Genomic DNA, 27,630 nt, shown 5'->3' with positions numbered 1-27,630 from the left:
GCACAGAGGGAGCAATCACTAGATGAAAGACAGGAGGAAAACACAGCTGGGAAGAATCAGAGCTAACGAGACAAGGGAAGCAAATCCAGAAACATTAAACTGTGACATGGACTTTCCAAGTAAAAACAGGAAACATAACACAGAGACATGGACTTGACAAGGGGATACAGCTGACAGGGGAGACAGAGCAACTACAGAACACAGAGACCACAAGACAGAGAACTCTAACAAAGAAACCAAAAGACTAGAAATCATAAATCATACCAAAATCAAAGTTCAATAATAATGAAAACTCAAAACTCTGGGTCGACGACCCAGGTCTCCTAACATCTTTTTATAAAAAGTTCCCACTTCTCTCTTGCTCTTCTGAGGTTGATCTACCTGTTTCAAAATATACGTGGCCCATTTCCAATTCTTATTTAAATCCTGTTAATTTTCACTCACAGCATACATTTTTTATTTATTAATGCTATTAAACCAGAACTTAAAAATGTAATCTATTAAATAACCATAGCATATTTATGGAATTATGTTAAATTTGTCACTGGATTTTTACAGTCTTCTTATGTAAAAAAAAAACAAACAAGTTTCTTAAAAGAATTATTATAAATTTAGTACTAGCAGTGTTTTCTTATATGTAATATTATCTAGCCAGGAGGACTTAATGAGCATTAAGGAGGTGTCAATGGTATGTAATGAATATTGATGTGGTGTCTGGTGTTCTCGTCACTCCTATAAAGTTTCAACATAAAAGACTGCAGATCTCAGTGAAGACCTTTGTCTTCAGTGTTTTGTCTGTGCGAAGAGGATTTTTTTCTTGATAGCTGTTCCTAAAATAACACCCTTTTTCATATTGAAATGCTTTATAAACGATGTTCTGCTATGTTCTGCTGTTATTCAAATTGCTGAATTTAATTGTGTTTTAGCTGTTTTATATATACAGAATGGGAGAGAACGTCTCTGTTGCAAGTGGTGAGTCCTTTACATGGGAGACCATTTACAAGTTTGTGATAGTGCAGCTTTTTGTGGTAATTTTTCTATGCATCAATTTTTTGCTCATTGGGACCTTTTTTTCAAAGGAATTCTTCTACACAACCATGCGCTACATGTTTTTTGCTGTTACACTAATGTCTGACAGCTTCATGTTAATCATATCTAATATCCTGGTCCTCTGGAATTTTTTTTAGTTTGCCTATCCAATTTTACCAGTGTGTCATTATCTATATTCCAGCGGTTATATTCACTTTTGTCACACCCATTACTCTGACAGCAATGACTCTGGAGCGCTATGTGGCCATTTGTATGCCCCTAAGGCACGCAGAGCTGTGCTCCACCCGCAACACTGTGCACATCATAGTCATCATTCATGGCCTCAGCTCTGTACCGATCACAATTGTTCTCTCTGTTTTTTTGCATCAACTATGGGTAGTGTATTTATGAAATTCAAGATATGCACCATGGATATGTTTAACATATTCAAATGGCACAATTACTTTAAATTAGCTGTGTATCAGTTCTACTTCTTAATCATGTCTATCACCATCTTTTTTTCCTACATTGCAATAGTGAAAGTTGCCAAAGCTGCATCTGGCGAGAATAAAAAGTCAACATGGAAAGGGCTCAGAACAGTGGCCCTTCATGGATTCCAGCTGCTTCTATGTCTAATCCAGCTGTGGTGTCCATTCATAGAATCTGCTATGCTTGAGATTAATTTACAGTTATTTAAAGATGTGAGATACTTTAATTATCTAACATTTAGTATCGCCCCAAGATGTCTGAGTCCTCTCATTTATGGCCTTAGGGATGAAAATTTTTTTGGTGCATTGAAGCGTAATGTCCGTTTTGGGTTTTCTTACGCAAAAATCCAAAGAAATTCTAACTGATGATATCAGCAGCCACTTTTACTTTTTAATCATATGTTATAGTTTTTCTCCTAATTTTTAAACACAAGTAGTCATTCTTAAAGCACTATCTCTGAATGCACATTTTCTGCTTTTCAGTAAGCTTGTAATTTCTAGAAACTGTATGTGATGTGAATAGAATTTTATGTCCTTGATCACCTTTGCTCTCTCTCAGCATGCATATTTTTATATAACATTTTCAGAAGCATTAAAACCTTTCCCCTATTTTGGTATCAAAAATGCAATGTATCTGGAATATACATTGATGACATTTAAATAGATCTGTGATTGCCTGTTTTTCTCTGTGTTTACTAAATGTATAGCAAAACTTTGCCACAGGTATTTTTTATTTCATATTCTCATTATATAACTGTATAATTCTCATTATACATTATGATATAAAGAGAATAATTTTTTGTGTGTTATTTATCCTCCTAGGACCTGGCGTCCACATATGTGGACATCACATTTTGGGTTATTTAGACCAAAATACTTAATTTTGCTCTACATAGGCCTGATATCCACTTATGCGGACATTATACTGCTACTGTTCTATCGGAACTTTAAACGAATATCCTCATATGTGGCTCTCATTTTTCTTAGAAACAAAAATCAGGTAAAAAAAAAAAAAGGTAATTCTTTGTTTTTACATTCATCAGGTGCCCAAATATCAAAGAGAAATAAAAAAAAATGCATGCCGTGGAAGAGTTCGGGTCTTAGGAGGTTAAACAAAAATAGCTTTTGTTTGGATGAGGCATATATAGTTCTGCTTGGTTAGGTGTAAAGTTTCATAATTCTACAGATACTCAGACAAAAGTAGTTATATATACTGATAGTGAATTAAGACAAAATATGTTACTCTTTACAGTCTTTTATATCATTATATAGTATGGGTATTTAAGAACAGCAAATTAATATTGACAGTTACAGTAAGCTACAGCACTAGCAGAGGGCAATATTTTATTCAAGTCAACAGGAAAAAAAATCATGGAAAACATTTAAAGAAACATTATGAACATGTTTACATTTAAATGCATATCAGTCACTTAGCTTAATCGTTTCCGGCATAGAAGAAGCCTGGAATGGTCACTTGTTGTTGGCTTTGAAAATGTTATATTCTGCGGGACTGCAACTTAAGCATGCATGTCCATGTCATGCTTAGGAGAGGCAAAGTTTGACATCCACACCGTGGGCTGGTGTGTCTGTTCTACACAGAAGTGTTCCATACAAAACAACTGTTCAAAAAAGACTTATTGGTAAATAAATTTTAAATATGATCACCCTCACCCAAGCTGAGCATGTTAGGTGAACTAAGTGAATTAGGTATAGAAATAAATATATCACATATAGTCCTCACAGCCTAATGCCTCGCTAATAAAACTATCATGAAATGAAAATAAAAAAATGCTTTGCGTATCACTTTAATTTTCTTTATTATTTAATAAAAAAAACATGCATTAGTTTGGAGAGAATGTTTGCCTCCTCAAAAAGAAAACAACTGGATTTATTCCATTTATGAATTTGAATGGATCCTATTCCATTGGTGGTGGTTATGGTGGGCGGGGATGCTGTAGTCTCGTCTTCCTGTGTGTGTTGCAGGTGGCTGGGGGTGGTCTCTAGGACTATGGTTGTCTTTTGGCTTCCTAGGAGCTGGAGAGCTGCTGGTTGCATTTTTCAGGGTAGGGGTGGGGGTTGGGGGGTTACAATGCCACAAAGCCCAAAATTGGTATGGACATTCACATGGCTTTGCTGGCTATACTGTATATCTATATATCTGTCCCTCCTTTTTAATTACACTATCATCAGTACAACTCACAACACATCACCATACACACAAGTTCCAGTCAAATCGTCACTGCTGTCTCAATTTTACCTTCACCTTAGACATTAATTTTTTTTGAGGGAGGTGTGGATGAGTACTGTTGACTGCTGTCAGTTGCTCGTGTCACATTTGTCCCCTCAATTTTACTAGCACTCTAGTTATCACCCAGTCAAACTCATACACTCACATACACCAACACATGCACCCAATAGGACACCTTTAACCCTGACGAGAGGGGAGAGGAGCAGCCAGATCTTCCACACCCCTGTTTCCTTCAACCTGTTTGGTTGGATGGTGGTTTGGAGCTGGGGTGACTGTGTCTGGTTGTATGGCTGGGCCTGGGTCTGGGGCTAAGTGGGAGACTGAGTCTAACCCCTGTGGACATTGTTATGGACAGTGGGATGGGTGGAGGAGATTTCTCCTTCTTTAGGCATATCTCAAGAGATAGATTGAGTTAATTATGACTCAGAGTTCAGGGGTTTGAGCCAAGGCTTCTCTCGTTGCCAAATGGCCACTGATGCATTCATATGTGTCAGTGTATGTAGCTGAATAACGGCTATTTGAGTAGGTGATTGCTTTTTGAGTGCTTAGTCAGAGTAGAAGAGTGCTACATAAGTACCTGTCCATTTATTGTATTGTATGTGTGAAGTTATCATAACAGAGGATTTGGATATCAGGCTGTACAGGGCAGTTGTGCAAACCAGTTCAGTTTGCTTTTGGCTGTTTATTCTTGTCTGCTGGGTGCAGCTGGGTCTGGTAGTTTCATGGCTGATTATACATTTATATGTTCTACATCTTATTAAAACTCCAACCCCTATGCACACTCGCACATAAGTAGGAGTGCAAACCTTTTCTTTTAACACCTTTCCCTGATTAGGTTATGGAGGCAGGTAAGAGGTCTGAGGTTTGTTTTGGGTTTTTGTGGTGGTAGATATGTTAGTTGGGCTCTTTTTTCCTACAGTTTTTAGTTTCTTGTTTTGGCTGTGGCCACACTGCCTGTGTTTTACCTCAAGAGATAAACAAATCTGTTTGGACCGCAAAATCTCAGGGCAGAAATTGTCCTTCCTTGGAAAAAGGGAGAAGGGGAGCCATGCTTATGATTTGTTTTAGTTTCCCCTATGCTGAGTCATAAGAATTAACTTGAGGGTAGATTCCTAATCATTAAATTATCTATACTTAACAAAAAGCTATTTATTGTAAGTATATATGGGCCAAATGTTGATGATTCCTCATTCTTTCACGTTTTTTTTTTTCTTGGGGTGACCTCACCTACCTACGTCCACACCTACACGGGTGTTGGTGAAAATGCAGCTGTTTCTATACGTTTGGACCTTTTGTCCACACGTAAACAGAGATTTTTTAAAACTCCGTTTTTGCAATGAAAATCTTATTGCCTCTCATTCCCATATGAATCGTCTGATCTGGACCAAATTTCTTGCATATGATAAGGCCCCGCCCCTGAACATATTTCAACTGCCATATTTGACATCTGGGAGAGCGCCACCTAGTGGGAACAGGAAATGTCATGTTTTACACTTTGGGGTATAGTATAGAGTTGGGTGACCCTAGCAGCCTAAAATTTCTCCAGGAAAGCCTTGAGGAGTTGGTCTTGGGTTACAGTGAAAAGTGTGACTTTTCAGCAAAGGGTGTGACCACAGCAGCATGGCGAACACTGATGTCTCGCCATGAAGAAAGAAATTAGTATAACTCAGAGAAATCCAGTCTGATCACTACCAAACTTTACAGGCATCATGACAGGCCCGCCCTGAACAGATTGATATGCCCATTGTCAGGAATAGTCAGAGCACCACCCAGTGGGAACAGGAAATGTCATATTTTATACTTTGACATGCCTGCTGATGACTGCTTTTCACAGGTTCATCAGATCCACCTCAAAAGCGGTGAATATTAACACCAGTCCTTCATGATGCTTCAGTGAGAAAATTGTGAGTTTAAATTGAACGGCGCACCCTGGTGGCAAGGCAGTTCCTTCCATAACTCTTCTACCCCACTGCAATCTGGAAATTAAATATTTAGGTATTAATGTCTCTCCTAAACTTGCAGATTTAATTAAATGAAAGGAATTAAATACTTGGAAGATATGTTAGAAGGAACAGACTTTGTTCCATTTGACAGACTAGTTATACAGGGTGGGCCATTTATATGGATACACCGTAATAAAATGGGAATGGTTGGTCATTGCAGCAGATTTCAATACAAACTGTCATTAGTGACAGTTTTCTTGCGTCCACATTTTGGCAAATCCAACACTGAACCAGTTTCACGAAACTTAGCAAGCAGTTTGCTAACTGTAGCATGGGAGATGGGTGGTCTCGTAGGGTGTCTTGCATTGCAATCTGCTGCAATGACCCGGTTACTTCGTTCACCAGATATCAACACAATTTCAATCCGCTCCTCACGTGTTAACCTCTTCGACATGTCAATGGCTGTGAACAAAGAGAAACTTGTAAATAACTCATGAAAGAATAAAGTTAAGTTGAAACCAAGCACACCATTGTTTTTCTTGTGACATTACCAATAAGTTTGATGTGTCACATGGCCCTCTTCCTATTGAAAAAACAAAAGTTGTATCCAAGATGGCCGACTTCTAAATGGCCACCATGGTAACCACCCATCTTGAGGAGTTTGCCCCCTCACATATACTAATGTGCCACAAACAGGACTTTAATATCACCAACCATTCCCATTTTATTACAGTGTATCCATATAAATGGCCCACCCTGTACAATATGGAATCAACAAGAAAAGTTTTTTAGAATATCAGAATAAAGTTAAATCCATTGTAAAACAGAAATTTAAACCCAGTCAAGTTGAATTACAAACACCACCAAGTGTGGTACAATTTCATACTCTTAAAACCCCTATATTATTGTCTAAAATATACAGAATACTTTCTAAAATAGATGAATCAATATCCCTTCCTATTGCAAAATGGGAAGCAGATTTATCAGTCAGTTTATCCAAAACCTCTGGTCTCAGGTATGCTTAAAAACCTTTCAACTGATTAGAAATCCCAGTCTGCAATTAATACAATACAAAATACTGCATAGAGTGCACTACAAAGGTCATCAAATGTTCAAGATGGGCTTTACGTATTCTAACAACTGCTCACACTGTCAAGGCAATAGACCTGACAACTACATCCACAATCTCTGGTTCTGTCCACCTGTTCAAAGGTTTTGGCGCAGGATATGTGAAGTCTTATCAAAGTGTCTGAAATGTACACATTCCAGCCTCTCCTCTAGTTTGCTTGTTGGGCAACTTGAATGATGTCACTAAAGAGATGAATACAGCCCACATGGTTCTCGCCGCCCTATGCATTGCCAAGAAAACGGTCCTCATAAACAGGAAATATAAAAATAATCTCAATCCTAACCATTATAGAGACCGTCTGATAGATCACATCTTGATACAGCCTCTACCACCACATTAGATCAGTCCCACTGGGCTCCTTTGATCGGCTCCATCACCTAGTGGGGGGGTCGTGGTTTTGTCCTGCCTTTGCTAGTGTTGGGGAGGGTGTGGGCTTGGGACATTATCCCTGAAGGGCGCCGCCTGGGGCCTGTGGTCATGTCCTAGTTGGGGCTCTCGTGGCTCTTGGGTGTTTTCCTGGTGGCTGCGTGCAGCAGGGCTGGGGGAAGGTTTGTACTGGCATACGTGGGTCACTGGCCTGGTAGCCTAGCTGCCCCTGGGTGGTCCAGGGCGGGCTTGGGGTTCTGAGGGTGCTCCACCTTCAGGCTGGGGCTCTGCCTGGGCCCTGGGGCTCAGGTCCTGATTGGTGTGTCACTGGGGTTGTTGGTGGGTGCATGCACGGGGGCCTAGCCCTGGAGCAGGGGGCCTCTGGTGCACCAGCGGAAATGGGGGCCCCTTCAACTGGCGGGGAGGTTGTCACATCCTTCCAGGAGGTCTCTGCTCTCCAGGAGTCAAGCCTGCAGGTGGCGGAGAGGTACGGGAGAGGTGGAGAATGAACTTAACCTGGGTGTCTATTGTCTTATGTAGTCTGGTAGCTGATTGGATGATGGGTTAGGTGTAATTTCCTCTGCGGTGGGGTTGGTTGGGTCGTCCTGGGCTCTGCGGGGCTTGGTGGTAGTGCTGCTGCGGGCCCTCTGGTTGTTTGTTTTCTTTTTTCTTCTTTTAACAGGTGATACAACAGATTTTCTCAGTCTTCTCCTACTGTCCCCCTTTCCACCTGTTTTTCTTTCTCCTTTTCTTTCTTTCTCTTTCTCCTTTACTGTCTAATGGTCTGTCCAATTTGTAATAACTTAACATAAAATAAAATAAAATAAAATAAACAGTAATAATATAGATGAATTAAGTGCACCAGTATGGCATTGCCATATTTTCTCCACTTGAAAAAATAAATCCGTTGGGCATCTTTCCTGGCCTTCAGAAAACAATTCTGATTACTAAAGCATGGAACGGGACAGGCAACAAGAAAAAAAAAACTCTCTTGAGTGCTCCATCTATCAATATTGTGGCATCAAGGGGAATGGGTGTGAAAGGAAGATGACGACACTGCGTAGCAAGGTTTTGTGTGATCGTTGTTCTCGAAGGCTGTAACCATTAAAATAATGATGCACAGTCATCTGTCAGACAACTTCAGCAGTCCAACAGAAGATATTTGGCTACAGAAGACAGTAGAAGATTTCTTTGCTGCACTTAATTTTTGGTTTTGGTTTTTTTTTTAAAAATTCATTTAATAATGACACTTTCTCAACTCTGAGAAGTGCTTCAGTTCTATATGGCAGATAACAATTCAGTGAATAATGTTTTTTTGCAGCGACCTAATGACCGGATGATTATTGTGCAGATTCTGGTAATAATTTTTCTTTGTATTAACATGTTGCTCATCCTGACTTTTATAAAAAAAGAATCATTTCACACATCTGCACGCTACATCTTATTTTCTGTAACATTACTGTCGGACAGCCTTTTGTTATTCGTGAGTGATATCCTGGTAATCTTAACCTATTTTCAATTTACAATACCAGTGTGGTTGTGTATAATCCTCACTATTTTTGTGGTTATGTATACTTTTGTCACACCAGTTACTCTGACAGCAATGACTCTGGAGCGCTATGTGGCCATTTGTATGCCCCTGCGTCATGGACAGCTGTGCTCCACACGCAGCACTATGTACTGTATCCTGATCATTCATGTTCTCAGCTCTGCCCCTTGTATAATTATTCTGTCCATGTTCTTTGCTTTTGCCTCACTTAAGTTCTACAAGCAATCCATGATATGTAGTGTAGAGGCATTTACTCTTTACAGATGGCAGGATCATGTTCGATCAGCTGTGTTTCAATTTTATTTCTTGATTATGGGCATCACTATTGCTTACTCATATGTTCAAATAATGAAAGTGGCCAAAGCTGCATCAGGAGATAAAAAGAAGTTGACACATAAGGGGCTTAAAACAGTGATCCTTCATGCTTTCCAGTTGTTGCTCTGTCTCATTCAGCTGTGGTGCCCATTCATTGAAACCGCAGTGCTTCAGATTGATTTCAGGTTGTTTATAAATGTCAGATATTCTAACTACATTATGTTTAGTATTGCTCCAAGGTGCCTGAGTCCTCTGATCTATGGCCTCAGGGATGAAAATTTTTTTCTTGTACTGAAAAGTCTTATGCCTACTTCATCCTGTTCAAAATAAACATAATTTGAGTTACATCAGAAATATAAACGCTGCCATTCATATTTCCTCAGACCATACAGGAAATGACTGCTTCAATATGCAAGAATAATTTTATGTAAATAATGATTAATTTTAAATTATTAGTAGTTTTGCAACTTGATTTCCTGTATATGTTCAGTGATACTATATTGTCATGCATTTAAACAAAACTCTGCAGTTACATGTCACTTTTCAGGTGCAGTTTACACATAAGTTTAAAATGAGAAAATAAAATTTAAATAAATGTTCTAGCTGTCAACCCCATTTATAGAAAACACAGTCCTTCAGATTCATTTTAATTTACTTCAGAATTTCAGATGTTTTAATTATGTATTATTTAGTATAGTTCCAAGGGGTCTGAGTCCTCTCATTTATGGACTCAGGAATGAAAAATTCTTTTTTGCACTTAAAAATCTTTTGCTTACTTCATCATGTTCAAAAGAAACCTAATTTGACATGCTATATCAATTATAATTATAATGTTGACATTTATTGTTAAACAAAGCATTCATTCATTTTGATCATATTGATTATTTATTAGTCTTTATCTTTCCCCCATTTGAAGAGGTGGTTTTGTGTTTACCTGTTGTGTATGTCACGAGTTGTTTTACTGTAAAAAGAGGAAACCTTTATACATTTGACTTTTCAATCAGAAACTATTTGTCAGGGACAATTTACCCTTTTAAATAAATGAATGAATTTAAAAATATCTAAATAAGGATGTGATCTGGTAGTCTTTTGTAACTGTATAGCCATATTCCAGTTGAATCAGTAACACACAATACCCACATCTATGTTCATAACAATGCTCACTTTTTAAAAAAAAAATATTTATCTTTTTTTAATTTACTATTTTATGATATAATTATTTATTTTCAGTTACAGAAAGGAAAATCACATTTATCGCTCAATATGTTCCCAACTGCGATTAGATGCTCAGATAGCTATAGCCTCTGGGGTGGTTCTTTCCCTTAAGCCAGTTTTTTTTAATTAAATAACCAATTATCATTTAGGTTTTTCAGTAATTATTCAGTAAAGTATTAGTTTACTTGTGGTATGTAATAATCTGAGTTTAAAAATAAAATAAAACTGATTTTGGTTTTGACTGAAGGCAGCATGGTGGCACGGTGGTTAGCACTGTCGCCTCACAGCAAGAAGGTCCTGAGTTCAGTTCAATTCTACCATCAGGCTGGGGGTCTGTCTGTGTGGAGTTCTCCCCGTGTTTGCGTGGGTTCTCTCCTGGTACTCTGGCTTCCTCCCACAGTCCAAAGACTTGCAATTAGTGGGGATAGTTTAATTGGAAACTCTAAACTGCCCATAGATGTGAATGTGAGTGCAAATGGTTGTCTGTGTCTGTGTGTTAGCTCTGCCTCAGACTGGCGACCTGTCTAGGGTGTACCCTGCCTCTTGCCCTAAGACAACTGGGAAAGGCTCCATCTCACCGGCGACACTGGCGCTGTCACTTGGTGTCTTGGTGTTCGCTGGTGTTTGTTCTCTCTGTGATAGAGTATCACTTCCTGTTCCTGCTCAAACACAGTGGGTTTTTTTGAGGAGCTTATCTGCTTAGCGATTTATTTAAAAAGTTTAGATACATTCTTTCTTCATAGCATAATCTTCACGTGCTTCATCCGAAGCACACTCTCTGTGTACTCACTCCCTAATTTATAGCCAAATTATTCACTCACTGTGTCTTTACTGTTTTGCTAGCTTAGCTTAGCTTAGCTTGTAGCCAACTCGCTAGCAGCATGGCCTCTTCACCTGTCCCTCCTGCACTTTCCTGCTCATTGTGTCAGATGTTTAGTTACTCCTCGGCCTCCTTTAGCAGTAGTGATACTTGTAACAAATGTAGCATATTTGCAGCTCTGGAGGCCAGGATTACTGAATTGGAGACTCGGCTTCGCACCCTTCATTCACCCGTAGCTAGCCAGGCCCCTGTAGCTGGTGCAGCCGAAGATAGCGTAGGCCCCGCTAGCTGTTGCCCGGCAGACCCCAAGCAGCTGGGGAAAGAGGGCAGATGGGTGACGGTGAGGAGGAAGCATAGTCTTAAACAGAAGCCCCAGGTACACCACCAACCTGTTCATGTGTCTAACCGTTTTACCCCACTCGGCGACACACCCGCCAGAGGTCAAACTCTGGTAATTGGTGATTCTGCTCTCAGACATATGAAGCTAGAGACACTGCCAACCATAGTCAATTGTCTTCCAGGGGCCAGAGCAGGCGACATTGAGGGAAATTTAAAACTGCTGGCTAAGGGTAAACGGAAATTCAGTAAAATCATAATTCACGTCGGCAGTAATGACACCCGGTTACGCCAACTGGAGGTCACTAAAATCAATATTGAATCGGTGTGAAACTTTGTCAAAACAATGTAGTCCTCTGTAGTTTTCTCTGGGTCCCTCCCCAATCTGACCAGGAGTGACATGTTTAGCCACATGTTCTCCTTAAATTGCTGGCTGTCTGAGTGGTGTCCAAAAAACGATGTGGGCTTCATAGATAATTGGCAAACCTTCTGGAGGAAACCTGGACAATAAATATGGACAAATTTATTAAACCCCCCAAAATATGACTATCTAGAGTTGGGACCAGGAAGCAGAGTTGCAGTCTTGCACGCCTCTCTCCAGCTTCTCTCCTCCTGTTACCCCCCTCAAAAACCCATCTCCATGAGACTGTGTCAGCTCCCAAACAGACAAAAAATAAACTAAAAACCAGCAACAAACAACTTAAACATAAAAAATCACAAAGAAAGAACAATACAGTAAAAATATTAGGTCTCTCTCCTCCAAGTCTCTGTTAGTACATGACTTAATAATTGATCAACAAATTGATTTACTCTGCCTTACAGAAACCTGGTTGCAGCAGGATGATTATGTTAGTTTAAATGAGTCAACACCCCCGAGTCATTCTAACTACCAGAAATCTGGAAGCACAGGCAGAGGGGGCGGTGTGGCAGCAATTTTTCCACACCAGCCTATTAATCAACGAAAGACCAAGACAGACTTTTAATTCATGTGAAAGCCTGATGCTTAGCCTTGCCCACCCCAGATGTAAAACTCAAAAACCAGTCTTATTTGTTATCATCTATCGTCCACCTGGGCCTTACACAGAGTTTCTGTCTGATTTCTCAGACTTTTTATCTGATTTAGTGCTCAGCTCAGGTAAAATAATTATTGTGGGTGATTTTAACATTAATGTAGATGCAAAAAATGACAGCCTCAACATGGCATTTAATCTGTTATTAGACTCAAGTGGCTTTTCTCAAAATGTAAAAGAACCCACCCACCACTTCAATCACACTCTTGATCTTGTTTTAACATATGGCATAGAAACTGAACATTTAACAGTGTTTCCTGAAAACCCTCTCTTGTCTGATCATTTCCTAATAACACTTACATTTACGATAATTGATTACACAGCAGTGGGGAGTAGACTTCATCACAGTAGATGTCTTTCTGAAAACGCTGTAACTAAGTTTAAGAATATAATCCACCCACTGTTATCATCTTCAATGCCCTGTACCAACACAGAGCAGAGCAGCTACCTGAACGCTACACCAACAGAGGTCGATCATCTTGGTAATAATTTTATCTCCTCACTACGTACGTAAAAATTACCAATAATCATCCCACAGATGTAACATTATCTACAGCTACTTTCAGTACCATTGATATTCCTTTAGACTCTTTTTCTCCAATTGATCTTTCTGAGTTAACTTCAATAATTACTTCCTCCAGCACTTTGTGATGTTTTATCTAGAAAGGTGCTATATAAGTAAAGTTTTACTTACTTACTTAACTTCAGTAACTGCTTCCTCCAAACCATCAACGTGATATATGATCAACTTATCTCTAATAATCAGCTATGTAACACAGGCCTTCAAGCTGGCAGTAGTTAAACCATTGCTTAAAAAGCCAGGTCTTGACTTAATTGTCTTAGCTAATTATAGGCCAATCTCCAACCTTCCTTTCATATTAAAAATCCCTGAAAGAGTAGTTGTCAAAAAGCTAACAGATCATCTGCAGAGGAATGGCTTATTTGAAGAGTTTCACCTCTGTCAGTGCGCCCCAGGGTGGCTGTGGCTACAACGTAGCTTACCATCACCAGTGTGTGAATGTGTGTGTGAATGGGTGAATGACTGGATATGTAAAGCGCTTTGGGGTCCTTAGGGACCATAGAGGCGCTATATAAATACAGGCCATTTACCATTTACCATTTCAGTCAGGTTTCAGAACTCATCACAGCACAGAAAAAGCTTTAGTGAAGGTTACAAATGATCTTCTTATGGTCTCTGACAGTGTACTTCTTTGTGTGCTTGTCCTATTAGACCTCAGTGCAGCTTTCGATACTGTTGGCCATAATATTCTATTAGCGCGATCAGAGCACGCTGTAGGTATTAAAGGTACTGCGCTGCAGTGGTTTGTATCATATCTATCTAATAGACTCCAATTTGTTCATGTAAATGGAGAGTCCTCTTCACACACTAAGGTCAATTATGGTGTTCCACAGGGTTCAGTCCTAGGACCAATTCTCTTTACATTATACATGCTTCCCTTAGGCAGTATCATTAGAAGACATAGTATACATTTTCACTGCTATGCTGATGACACCCAACTCTATCTGTCCATGAAGCCAGATAACACACACCAATTAGTTAAACTGCAGGAATGTCTTAAAGACATAAAGACCTGGATTGCCGCTAACTTTCTGCTTCTTAATTCAGATAAAACTGAGGTTATTGTACTCAGCCCTGAAAATCTTAGAATTATGGTATCTAACCAGATTCTTACTCTGGATGGCATTACCTTGGCCTCCAGTAACAATGGGAGGAACCTTGGAGTGATTTTTGACCAAGATATGTCCTTCAATGCACATATTAAACAAATATGTAAGACTGCTTTCTTCCATCTGTGCAACATCTCTAAAGTAACAAATATCCTGTCTCAGAGTGACGCTGAAAAACTAGTTCATGCATTTATTACTTCCAGGCTGGACTACTGTAATTCATTATTATCAGGATGTCCTAAAAACTCTCTGAAAAGCCTTCAGTTAATCCAAAATGCTGCAGCAAGAGTCCTGACAGGGACTAGAAAGAGAGAGCATATTTCTCCAGCACAGGCTTCCCTTCATTGGCTTCCTGTTAAATCCAGAATTGAATTCAAAATCCTGCTCCTCACATACAAGGTCTTAAATAATCAGGCCCCATCTTATCTTAATGACCTTGTAGAACTATATCACGCTATTAGAGCACTTTGCTCTCGCATGGCAGGCTTACTTGTTGTTCCTAGAGTATTTCAAAGTAGAATGGGAGGGAGAGCCTTCAGTTTTCAGGCCCCTCTTCTGTGGAACCAGCTTCCAGTTTGGATTCAGGAGACAGACACTATCTCTACTTTTCCGCTTAGATTAGGCTTAAAACTTTCCTTTTTGCTAAAGCATATAGTTAGGGCTGGACCAGGTGACCCTGAAGCCTCCCTTAGTTGTGCTGCAATAGCCGTAGGCTGCCGGGGGATTCCCATGATGCATTGAGTTTTTCCTTTCCAGTCACCTTTTTCACTCACTATGTGTTAATAGACCTATCTGCGTTGAATCATACCTGTTATTAACCTCTGTCTCTCTTCCACATCACGTCTTTATCCTGTCTTCCTTCTCTCACCCCAACCGGTTGCAGCAGATGGCCCCGTCCCTCCCTGAGCCTGGTTCTGCCGGAGGTTTCTTCCTGTTAAAAGGGAGTTTTTCCTTCCCACTGTCGCCAAAGTGCTTGCTCATAGGGGGTCATATGATTGTTGGGTTTTTCTCTCTATCTATTATTGTACGATCTACTGTGCAATATAAAGCGCCTTGAGGCGACTGCTGTTGTGATTTGGCGCTATATAAATAAAATTGAATTGAATTGAATTGAAAAAGGATAAGTAGAAGTGGATGGATGGATTTTGACTGATTTACAGTAAAACTGCAGTCTTACCATTTAGCTTGATATTATACCAAGCTAATATCAGCCTTTGCTAATAATGATGGTTCTCTTAAAGCTATAGCACAGATGTTTTACTCTTTGCCTAAAATAATAGAGTTCATAGTAATGGTTTCAACTGAAAAAGATGCAGGATTGGACACCAGGTTTATAATGAATGAAGTTTCATCAATAAAGGCATACACCCATATACATATATTTAATAACCCCAGTAACAACATGCTAGTTCATAGCATCTCACAATTTACTCATAGCTTGTCTTCCTAGTCTCCACTTCATTCATGTTTCCTAGTATGTCACAGTTTGTTCTTAGTTCACATTCACTGTATTTCACAGTTCATGTTCTTATCCTTTTGTACCTTCATGCCACTGTAAATAAAACCCTTGTTCACGTCAAAGTTCTGTTTCTTGGCTTGAATTTGTTTTTGGGTCCACTCCACATTCTGGCTTCCAGCTGTGACAGTTACCCACTTTTCATTAACTGCTTTAGCAAGACAAAATACAACAAAAATTGATATGTGCACTTAAAAGAGGGAATAGTGAGGAAAAATGCCTGAAGAAAAAACAATACATTTTCCATCTGACTTCTCTTCTCCGTTTTGAATTGTAAGTTATTAGCAAATTCTTTTACCTATATTAGCCACAAATGGGACCATTAAGTCTCTGCTGGGTGGGTTACAGATGAGCTGAAGTAGCCACATATCTTTAAAACACACCTAGCATCAGTAAACCTAACAACTGGTCAATCTATGTGTGATCAGTTTTAGGATATAAATGTCTAATGTTTTTCAAGTCTTTCTTACATGTGTTATGCACTTGTCTCTATACAGTTTAATATAATCAAAGGCAGAAAAAAAATACAAAACTCTGCTATTTTAAACTTTCTCATTTATGGTAAATTAAGAGACAATGCTTAGTAAAGAAAGGACAGTTTTCACTTAACTGAATGCCTCACAAACAGACCTAGTACCTGTCACAGTCACATCACTTTAGGAGTTTTTAAGACATAGAGCCAAAATAATGGGATGTAGTCTTACTTGTTGCACTAACTACAGGTAATTGCCTCCTCAGCAAACAACAACTTTTCAATTCTTTTAGGTCAGTTATGTTGAGTTTACTACAAAGTCTCCTGAGTATACCAGCAATTACCTATTTAGAGGCATCGATACTGAGGAGAATGGGTGCTAGGGGACGATGACAACACAGTACAGGGAAGTTTCATGTGTTATTGTTATTCTTAGTTGCTGTAAGCTACAAATTAATGATGCAGTCATTTCTCAGAAAACTGCAGGGAACGCAGGAAAAGACGTTTGGCTCTGGAACAGAATGGAAGGTTTCTCCACTGGATTTGATTTTGAACTTTGATTTTTAAAAGGACAATCTTACATTTATTAACAAAACTTTATTTAACTCTTAGAAGTACTTCAAACACATGTTTCTTCTCTATGGCAGGTAACAACTCAGTAAATGATGTTTTATTGCAGCGACCAGTCGATGACCGGGTCATTATCGTACAGATCCTGGTAATAATTTTCCTTTGCATCAACATGTTGCTCATCATGATCTTTATTAAAAAGGAATCCTTTCACACATCTGCACGCTACATCTTGTTTTTTGTAACACTGCTGTCAGACAGTGTTTTGTTATTGGTGTCAGATGTTTTGCTTATATTGACCCATTTTGAATTCACAATACAAGTGTGGTTGTGTATAATCCTCACTATTTTTGTGGTTATGTATAGTTTTGTCACACCGGTTACTCTGACAGCAATGACTCTGGAGCGCTATGTGGCCATTTGTATGCCCCTGCGTCATGGACAGCTGTGCTCCACACGCAGCACTATGTACTGTATCCTGATCATTCATGGTGTCAGCTTTGGTCCTTGTATAATTATTCTGTCCATGTTCTTTGCTTCTGCCTCACTTAACTTCTACAAGCAATCCATGATATGTAGTGTAGAGGCATTTACTCTTTACAGATGGCAGGATCATGTTCGATCAGCTGTGTTTCAATTTTATTTCTTGATTATGGGCATCACTATTGCATACTCATATGTTCAAATAATGAAAGTGGCCAAAGCTGCATCAGGAGAGAAAAAGAAGTTGACACATAAGGGGCTTAAAACAGTGATCCTTCATGCTTTCCAGTTGTTGCTCTGTCTCATTCAGCTGTGGTGCCCATTCATTGAAACTGCAGTGCTTCAGATTGATTTGAGGTTATTTGTAAATGTCAGATATTCTAACTACATTATGTTCAATATTGCTCCAAGGTGCCTGAGTCCTCTGATCTATGGCCTCAGGGATGAAAATTTTTTTCTTGTACTAAAAAGTCTTATGCCTACTTCATCCTGTTCAAAATAAACATAATTTGAGTTACATCAGAAATATAAATGCTGCCATTCATATTTCCTCAGACCATACAGGAAATGACTGCTTCAATATGCAAGAATAATTTTATGTAAATAATGATTAATTTTAAATTATTCGTAGTTTTGCAACTTGCTTTCCTGTATATGTTCAGTGCTGCTATATTGTTATGCATTTAAACAAAACTCTGCAGTTACATGTCACTTTTCAGGTGCAGTTTACACATATGTTTAAAATGAGAAAACAAAATCTAAATAAATGTTAAGTGTACCTACACAATTTGTCCAAGGGATTTTTTTTCCTTGATAGAAGATGATTCACTTTCTCAGAATGAATTGTAGAGTTTTTTATGATGTTGCAGCTTGATTGATTTAGCTTTATCTGTTATGAATTGTTGCAACATAATTTAACTGAACTTTCCAAATCATTGACTATGTGCAACATGACAAGACCTAAAAAACATAATTGAAAGTCAGGATTATGTGACAAATGATATATGCAAACAAATACTACTTTTAATTTATTGCTGTTATGTGAATGGGGAAGAATGATGAAGATGGAATAATGTTATTTTGAAAAACTTCTTTGGTACCGATCATAATCCTGCGGAGCCCCGCAAGGGACATGGGAGAAAAAAAACTAAGATGAACTTTTGCGAGATCTCGCAAAACTTTGTGCAGATTCTGCTAACAATTTGTCTTTGTATCAACATGTTGCTCATCCTGACTTTTATGAAAAAAAGAATCCTTTCACACATCTGCACGCTGCATCTTATTTTCTGTAACATTACTGTCGGACAGCCTTTTGCTGTGTGGCCATCTGTATGCCCCTGCGTCATGGACAGCTGTGCTCCACATACAGCACTATGTACTGCATCCTGATCATTCATGTTATCAGCTCTGGACCCTGCACAATTATTCTGTCCATGTTCTTTGCTACTGTCTCACTTAACAGTGCAAATCACATATTTTCTGTCGAAGTTGAGTTGTTTATTCTTTACAGGTGGCAGGATCATGTTTGATCAGCAATACATCAGTTTTATTTCTTGATTATGAGGATTATTATTATTTTCTCATATGTTCAAATAATGAAAGTGGCCAAAGCTGCATCGGGAGAGGATAAGAAGTCAACACACAAAGGCCTCAAAACAGTCATCCTTCATACTTTTTAGCTGCTCCTCTGTCTCATCTAGCTGTCTACCCCATTTATAGAAAACACAGTCCTTCAGATTGATTTTAATTTATTTCGGAATTTCAGATACTTTAATTATGTATTATTTAGTATAGTTCCAAGGGGTCTGAGTCCTCTCATTTATGGACTCAGGGATGAAAAATTCTTTTTTGCACTTAAAAATCTTTTGCTTACTTCATCATGTTCAAAAGAAACCTAATTTGACATGCTATATCCATTATAATTATAATGTTGACATTCATTGTTAAACAAAGCATTCATTCATTTTGATCATATTGATTATTTATTAGTCTTTATCTTTCCACCATTTGAAGAGGTGGTTTTGTGTTTAGCTGTTGTGTATGTCATGTGTTGTTTTACTGTAAAAAGAGGAAACCTTTATGCATTTGACTTTTCAATCAGAAACTATTTGTCAGGGACAATTTACCCTTTTAAATAAATGAATGAATTTAAAAATATCTAAATAAGGATGTGATCTGGTAGTCTTTTGTAACTGTATAGCCATATTCCAGTTGAATCAGTAACACACAATACCCACATCTATGTTCATAACAATGCTCACTTTAAAAAAAAATAAATCTTTTTTTAATTTACTATTTTATGATATAATTATTTATTTTCAGTTACAGAAAGGAAAATCACATTTATCGCTCAATATGTTCACAACTGCGAGTAGATGCTCAGATAGCTATAGGCTCTTTGGTGGTCAGCTTTTTTTAATTAAATAACCAATTATCATTTAGGTTTTTCAGTAATTATTTAGTTTATTTAGTAAAGTATTAGTTTACTTGTGGTATGTAATAATCTGAGTTTAAGAATAAAATAAAACTGGAATAAAATAAAACTGATTTTGGTTTTGACTGAAGGCAGCATGGTGGCACGGTGGTTAGCACTGTCGCCTCACAGCAAGAAGGTCCTGAGTTCAGTTCAATTCTACCATCAGGCCGGGCGTCTGTCTGTGTGGAGTTCTCCCCGTGTTTGCGTGGGTTCTCTCCTGGTACTCTGGCTTCCTCCCACAGTCCAAAGACATGCAATAAGTGGGGATAGTTTAATTGGAAACTCTAAATTGCCCATAGATGTGAATGTGAGTGCAAATGGTTGTCTGTGTCTGTGTGTTAGCTCTGCCTCAGACTGGCGACCTGTCTAGGGTGTACCCTGCCTCTTGCCCTAAGACAGCTGGGAAAGGCTCCAGCTCACCCGCGAACCTGGCGCTGTCACTTGGTGTCTTGGTGTTCGCTGGTGTTCGTTCTCTCTGCGATAGAGTATCACTTCCTGTTCCTGCTCAAACATGGTGGTGTTTTTGAGTAGCTTATCTGCTTAGCGATTTATTTAAAAAGTTTAGATACATTCTTTCTTCATAGCATAATCTTCACGTGCTTCATCCGAAGCACACTCTCTGTGTACTCACTCCCTAATTTATAGCCAAATTATTTACTCACTGTCTTTACTGTTTCGCTAGCTTAGTTTAGCTTAGCTTGTAGCCAACTCGCTAGCATGGCCTCTTCACCTGTCCCTCCTGCACTTTCCTGCTCATTGTGTCAGATGTTTAGTTACTCCTTGGCCTCCTTTAGCAGTAGTGATACTTGTAACAAATGTAGCATATTTGCAGCTCTGGAGGCCAGGATTACTGAATTGGAGACTCGGCTTCGCACCCTTCATTCACCCGTAGCTAGCCAGGCCCCTGTAGCTGGTGCAGCCGAAGATAGCGTAGGCCCCGCTAGCTGTTGCCCAGCAGACCCCAAGCAGCTGGGGAAAGAGGGCAGCTGGGTGACGGTGAGGAGGAAGCATAGTCTTAAACAGAAGCCCCAGGTACACCACCAACCTGTTCATGTGTCTAACCGTTTTACCCCACTCGGCGACACACCCGCTGGGGGTCAAACTCTGGTAATTGGTGATTTTGTTCTCAGACATGTGAAGCTAGAGACACTGCCAACCATAGTCAATTGTCTTCCAGGGGCCAGAGCAGGCGACATTGAGGGAAATTTAAAACTGCTGGCTAAGGGTAAACAGAAATTCAGTAAAATCATAATTCACGTCGGCAGTAATGACACCCAGTTATGCCGATTGGAGGTCACTAAAATCAATATTGAATTGGTGTGTAACTTTGTCAAAACAATGTAGTCCTCTGTAGTTTTCTCTGGGTCCCTCCCCAATCTGACCAGGAGTGACATGTTTAGCCACATGTTCTCCTTAAATTGCTGGCTGTCTGAGTGGTGTCCAAAAAATGATGTGGGCTTGATAGATAATTGGCAAACCTTCTGGAGGAAACCTGGTCTTGTTAGGAGAGACGGCATCCATCCCACTTTGGATGGAGCAGCTCTCATTTCTAGAAATATGGACAAATGTATTAAACAAAAAACATTTATTAGAAAAAAAACAAACTAAAAATCAGCAATAAACAACTTAAACATAAAAAAATCACAAAGAAAGAACAATACAGTATCCACATCTGAACCAAAGAGTAAAACAGTGAAATGTGGATTATTAAACATTAGGTCTCTCTCCCCCAAGTCTCTGTTAGTACATGACTTAATAATTGATCAACAAATCGATTTACTCTGCCTTACAGAAACCTGGTTGCAGCAGGATGATTATGTTAGTTTAAATGAGTCAACACCCCCGAGTCATTCTAACTACCAGAAATCTGGAAGCACAGGCCGAGGGGGCGGTGTGGCAGCAATTTTTCACACCAGCCTATTAATCAACGAAAGACCAAGACAGACTTTTAATTCATGTGAAAGCCTGATGCTTAGCCTTGCCCACCCCAGATGTAAAACTCAAAAACCAGTCTTATTTGTTATCATCTATCGTCCACCTGGGCCTTACACAGAGTTTCTGTCTGATTTCTCAGACTTTTTATCTGATTTAGTGCTCAGCTCAGGTAAAATAATTATTGTGGGTGATTTTAACATTAATGTAGATGCAAAAAATGACAGCCTCAACATGGCATTTAATCTGTTATTAGACTCAATTGGCTTCTCTCAAAATGTAAAAGAACCCACCCACCACTTTAATCACACTCTTGATCTTGTTTTAATATATGACATAGAAACTGAACATTTAATAGTATTTCCTGAAAACTCTCTGCTGTCTGATCATTTCCTAATAACATTTACATTTACGATAATTGATTACACAGCAGTGGAGAGTATAGACTTCATCACAGTAGATGTCTTTCTGAAAACACTCTAACTAAGTTTAAGAACATAATCCACCCACTGTTATCATCTTCAATGCTCTGTACCAAAACAGAGCAGAGCAGCTACTTGAACGCTACACCAACAGAAGTCGATCATCTTGTTAATAATTTTATCTCCTCACTAGGTACAACTCTGGATACTGCAGCTCTGGTGAAAACTAAGGCCTCAAATCAGAAATACCTGACTCCGTGGTATAATTCTCAAACACGTAGCCTAAAGCAGATAATTCGTAAGCTGGAGAGGAAATGGTGTGTCACAAATTTAGAAGATCATCATTTAGCCTGGAGAAATAGTTTGTTGCTTTATAAGAAAGCCCTCCACAAAGCCAGAACATCTTACTATTCATCACTGATTGAAGAAAATAAGAACAACCCTAGGTTTCTCTTCAGCGCTGTAGCTAGGCTGACAAAAAGTCAGAGTACTGGTGAGCCTACCATCCCTTTAATGTTAACTAGTAATGACTTCATGAACTTCTTCACAGATAAAATTTTAATCATTAGAGAAAAAATTACCAATAATCATCCCACAGATGTAACATCATCTACAGCTACTCTCAGTACCATTGATATTCCTTTAGACTCTTTTTCTCCAATTGATTTTTCTGAGTTAACTTCAGTAATTACTTCCTCCAAACCATCAACGTGTCTCTTAGACCCCATTCCTACAAAACTGCTCAAAGAAGTCCTGCCATTAATTAATGGTTTAATCTTAAATATGATCAACTCATCTCTAATGATCGGCTATGTACCACAGGCCTTCAAGCTGGCAGTAGTTAAACCTTTACTTAAAAAGCCATCTCTAGACCCAGCTGTCTTAGCTAATTATAGGCCACTCTCCAACCTTCCTTTCATATCAAAAATCCTTGAAAGAGTAGTTGTCAAACAGCTAACAGATCATCTGCAGAGGAATGGCTTATTTGAAGAGTTTCAGTCAGGTTTCAGAGCTCATCACAGCACAGAAACAGCTTTAGTGAAGGTTACAAATGATCTTCTTATGGCTTCTGACAGTGGACTCATCTCTGTGCTTGTCCTGCTAGTCCTCAGTACAGCGTTTGATACTGTTGGCCATAATATCCTATTAGCACGATCAGAGCACGCTGTAGGTCAGGGGTCCCCAACTCCAGGCCTCGAGGGCCGGTGTCCTGCAAGTTTTAGATGTGTCCTTGATCCAGCACAGCTGAATCAAATGGCTAAATCGCCTCCTCAACATGTCTTGCAGTTTTCCAGAGGCCTGGTAATGAACTAATCATTTGATTCAGGTGTGTAGACCCAGGGTGAGATCTAAAACCTGCAGGACACCGGCCCTCGAGGCCTGGAGTTGGAGACCCCTGCTGTAGGTATTTCAGGTACTGCGCTGCAGTGGTTTGTATCATATCTATCTAATAGACTCCAATTTGTTCATGTAAATGGAGAGTCGTCTTCACACACTAAGGTCAATTATGGTGTTCTACAGGGTTCTGTCTTAGGACCAATTTTGTTTACATTATACATGCTTCCCTTAGGCAGCATCATTAGAAGACAGTATACATTTTCACTGCTATGCTGATGACACCCAATTCTATCTGTCCATGAAGCCAGATAACACACACCATTTAGTTAAACTGCAGGAATGTCTTAAAGACATAAAGACCTGGATGGCCGCTAACTTTCTGCTTCTTAATTCAGATAAAACTGAGGTTATTGTACTCAGCCCTGAAAATCTTAGAATTATTGTATCTAACCAGATTCTTACTCTGGATGGCATTACCTTGGCCTCCAGTAACACTGTGAAGAACCTTGGAGTCATTTTTGACCAAGATATGTCCTTCAATGCACATATTAAACAAATATGTAAGACTGCTTTCTTCCATCTGCGCAACATCTCTAAAATTAGAAATATGCTGTCTCAGAGTGATGCTGAAAAACTAGTTCATGCATTTATTACTTCCAGGCTGGACTACTGTAATTCATTATTATCAGGATGTCCTAAAAACTCTCTGAAAAGCCTTCAGTTAATCCAAAATGCTGCAGCAAGAGTCCTGACAGGGACTAGAAAGAGAGAGCATATTTCTCCTGTATTGGCTTCCCTTCATTGTTTCCCTGTTAAATCCAGAATTGAATTCAAAATCCTGCTCCTCACATACAAGGTCTTAAATAATCAGGCCCCATCTTATCTTAATGACCTTGTAGAACTATATCACCCTATTAGAGCACTTTGCTCTCGCATGGCAGGCTTACTTGTTGTTCCTAGAGTATTTCAAAGTAGAATGGGAGGGAGAGCCTTCAGTTTTCAGGCCTCTCTTCTGTGGAACCAGCTTCCAGTTTGGATTTGGGAGACAGACACTATCTCTACTTTTAGGCTTAGATTAGGCTTAAAACTTTCCTTTTTGCTAAAGCATATAGTTAGGGCTGGACCAGGTGACCCTGAATCCTCCCTTAGTTGTGCTGCAATAGCCGTAGGCTGCCGGGGGATTCCCATGATGCATTGAGTTTTTCCTTTCCAGTCACCTTTCTCACTCACTATGTGTTAATAGACCTATCTGCATTGAATCATACCTATTATTAACCTCTGTCTCTCTTCCACATCACGTCTTTATCCTGTCTTCCTTCTCTCACCCCAACCGGTTGCAGCAGATGGCCGCCCCTCCCTGAGCCTGGTTCTGCCGGAGGTTTCTTCCTGTTAAAAGGGAGTTTTTCCTTCCCACTGTCGCCAAAGTGCTTGCTCATAGGGGGTCATATGATTGTTGGGTTTTTCTCTCTATCTATTATTGTACGATCTACTGTGCAATATAAAGCGCCTTGAGGCGACTGCTGTTGTGATTTGGCGCTATATAAATAAAATTGAATTGAATTGAATTGAAAAAGGATAAGTAGAAGTGGATGGATGGATTTTGACTGATTTACAGTAAAACTGCAGTCTTACCATTTAGCTTGATATTATACCAAGCTAATATCAGCCTTTGCTAATAATGATGGTTCTCTTAAAGCTATAGCACAGATGTTTTACTCTTTGCCTAAAATAATAGAGTTCATAGTAATGGTTTCAACTGAAAAAGATGCAGGATTGGACACCAGGTTTATAATGATGAAGTTTCATCAATAAAGGCATACACCCATATACATATATTTAATAACCCCAGTAACACCATGCTAGTTCATAGCATCTCACAGTTTACTCATAGCTTGTCTTCCTAGTCTCCACTTCATTCATGTTTCCTAGTATGTCACAGTTTGTTCTTAGTTCACATTCACTGTATTTCACAGTTCATGTTCTTATCCTTTTGTACCTTCATGCCACTGTAAATAAAACCCTTGTTCACGTCAAAGTTCTGTTTCTTGGCTTGAATTTGTTTGTGGGTCCACTCCACATTCTGGCTTCCAGCTGTGACAGTTACCCACTTTTCATTAACTGCTTTAGCAAGACAAAATACAACAAAAATTGATATGTGCACTTAAAAGAGGGAATAGTGAGGAAAAATGCCTGAAGAAAAAACAATACATTTTCCATCTGACTTCTCTTCTCCGTTTTGAATTGTAAGTTATTAGCAAATTCTTTTACCTATATTAGCCACAAATGGGACCATTAAGTCTCTGCTGGGTGGGTTACAGATGAGCTGAAGTAGCCACATATCTTTAAAACACACCTAGCATCAGTAAACCTACCAACTGCTCAATCTATGTGTGATCAGTTTTAGGATATAAATGTCTGATGTTTTTCAAGTCTTTCTTACATGTGTTATGCACTTGTCTCTATACAGTTTAATATAATCAAAGGCAGAAAAAACATACAAAACTCTGCTATTTTAAACTTTCTCATTTATGGTAAATTAAGAAACAATGCTTAGTAAAGAAAGGACAGTTTTCACTTAACTGAATGCCTCACAAACAGACCTAGTACCTGTCACAGTCACATCACTTTAGGAGTTTTTAAGACATAGAGCCAAAATAATGGGATGTAGTCTTACTTGTTGCACTAACTACAGGTAATTGCCTCCTCAGCAAACAACAACTTTTCAATTCTTTTAGGTCAGTTATGTTGAGTTTACTACAAAGTCTCCTGAGTATACCAGCAATTACCTATTTAGAGGCATCGATACTGAGGAGAATGGGTGCTAGGGGACGATGACAACACAGTACAGGGAAGTTTCATGTGTTATTGTTATTCTTAGTTGCTGTAAGCTACAAATTAATGATGCAGTCATTCCTCAGAAAACTGCAGTAAACGCAGCAGAAGACGTTTGGCTCTGGAACAGAATGGAAGGTTTCTCCACTGGATTTGATTTTGAGTTTTGATTTTTAAAAGGAAAATCTTACATTTATTAACAAAACTTTAATGAACTCTTAGAAGTACTTCAAACACATGTTTGTTCTCTATGGCAGGTAACAACTCAGTAAATGATGTTTTATTGCAGCGACCAGTTAATGACCGGGTCATTATCGTACAGATCCTGGTAATAATTTTCCTTTGCATCAACATGTTGCTCATCATGATCTTTGTTAAAAAGGAATCCTTTCACACATCTGCACGTTACATCTTGTTTTTTGTAACATTGCTGTCAGACAGTGTTTTGTTATTGGTGTCAGATGTTTTGCTTATATTGACCTATTTTGAATTTCCAATACAAGTGTGGTTGTGTATAATCCTCACTATTTTTGTGGTTATGTATAGTTCTGTCACACCGGTTACTCTGACAGCAATGACTCTGGAGCGCTATGTGGCCATTTGTATGCCCCTGCGTCATGGACAGCTGTGCTCCACACGCAGCACTATGTACTGTATCCTGATCATTCATGTTCTCAGCTCTGGCCCTTGCATAATTATTCTGTCCATGTTCTTTGCTTCTGCCTCACTTAACTTCTACAAGCAATCCATGATATGTAGTGTAGAGGCATTTACTTTTTACAGATGGCAGGATCATGTTCGATCAGCAGTGTATCAATTTTATTTCTTGATTATGGGCATCACTATTGCATACTCATATGTTCAAATAATGAAAGTGGCCAAAGCTGCATCAGGAGATAAAAAGAAGTTGACACATAAAGGACTCAAAACAGTGATCCTTCATGCTTTCCAGTTGTTGCTCTGTCTCATTCAACTGTGGTGCCCATTCATTGAAACTGCAGTGCTTCAGATTGATTTCAGGTTGTTTATAAATGTCAGATATTCTAACTACATTATGTTTAATATTGCTCCAAGGTGCCTGAGTCCTCTGATCTATGGCCTCAGGGATGAAAATTTTTTTCTTGTACTAAAACGTTTTATGCCTACTTCATCCTGTTCAAAATAAACATAATTTGAGTTACATCAGAAATATAAATGCTGCCATTCATATTTCCTCAGACCATACAGGAAATGACTGCTTCAATATGCAAGAATAATTAAATGTAATAATGATTAATTTTAAATTATTCGTAGTTTTGCAACATGCTTTCCTGTATATGTTCAGTGATGCTATATTGTTATGCATTAAAAAAAAAACTCTTTGTGTGTACTTACATGTCACTTTTCAGGTAG

At 38.9% G+C, this 27,630-nt stretch overlaps 2 protein-coding genes and 3 pseudogenes across 2 annotated transcripts; all 5 read left to right on the top strand.

Annotated features, from left to right (window-relative positions):
- Window positions 1-1,272: 1,272 nt before the first annotated feature.
- LOC102083332 (odorant receptor 131-2-like) lies at window positions 1,273-1,883 on the top strand (annotated as a pseudogene).
- A 5,718-nt stretch (window positions 1,884-7,601) lies between these two features.
- LOC100693644 (odorant receptor 131-2-like) lies at window positions 7,602-9,397 on the top strand. The gene is made up of 3 exons (XM_013264525.2): window positions 7,602-7,690; window positions 7,744-7,747; window positions 8,525-9,397. The coding sequence occupies exons 1-3, from the start codon at window positions 7,602-7,604 to the stop codon at window positions 9,395-9,397; spliced, it is 966 nt and encodes a 321-aa protein (XP_013119979.2).
- A 7,663-nt stretch (window positions 9,398-17,060) lies between these two features.
- Window positions 17,061-17,751, top strand: LOC100693380 (odorant receptor 131-2-like). Its single transcript, XM_025897918.1, is given in 2 exon segments — window positions 17,061-17,704; window positions 17,707-17,751. Coding segments are annotated over 2 exon segments (636 nt in total). The 5' UTR covers window positions 17,061-17,113.
- A 540-nt stretch (window positions 17,752-18,291) lies between these two features.
- On the top strand, window positions 18,292-19,141 carry LOC109204970 (odorant receptor 131-2-like; annotated as a pseudogene).
- A 7,347-nt stretch (window positions 19,142-26,488) lies between these two features.
- On the top strand, window positions 26,489-27,414 carry LOC100692834 (odorant receptor 131-2-like; annotated as a pseudogene).
- The last annotated feature ends 216 nt before the right edge of the window (window positions 27,415-27,630 follow it).

This window comes from Oreochromis niloticus, linkage group LG14 (assembly GCF_001858045.2).
Source record: "Oreochromis niloticus isolate F11D_XX linkage group LG14, O_niloticus_UMD_NMBU, whole genome shotgun sequence".
NCBI lineage: Eukaryota > Metazoa > Chordata > Actinopteri > Cichliformes > Cichlidae > Oreochromis > Oreochromis niloticus.
The sequence above is the reverse complement of the archived record's forward strand: the minus strand, read 5'-3'. Positions and strand labels throughout refer to the sequence as shown.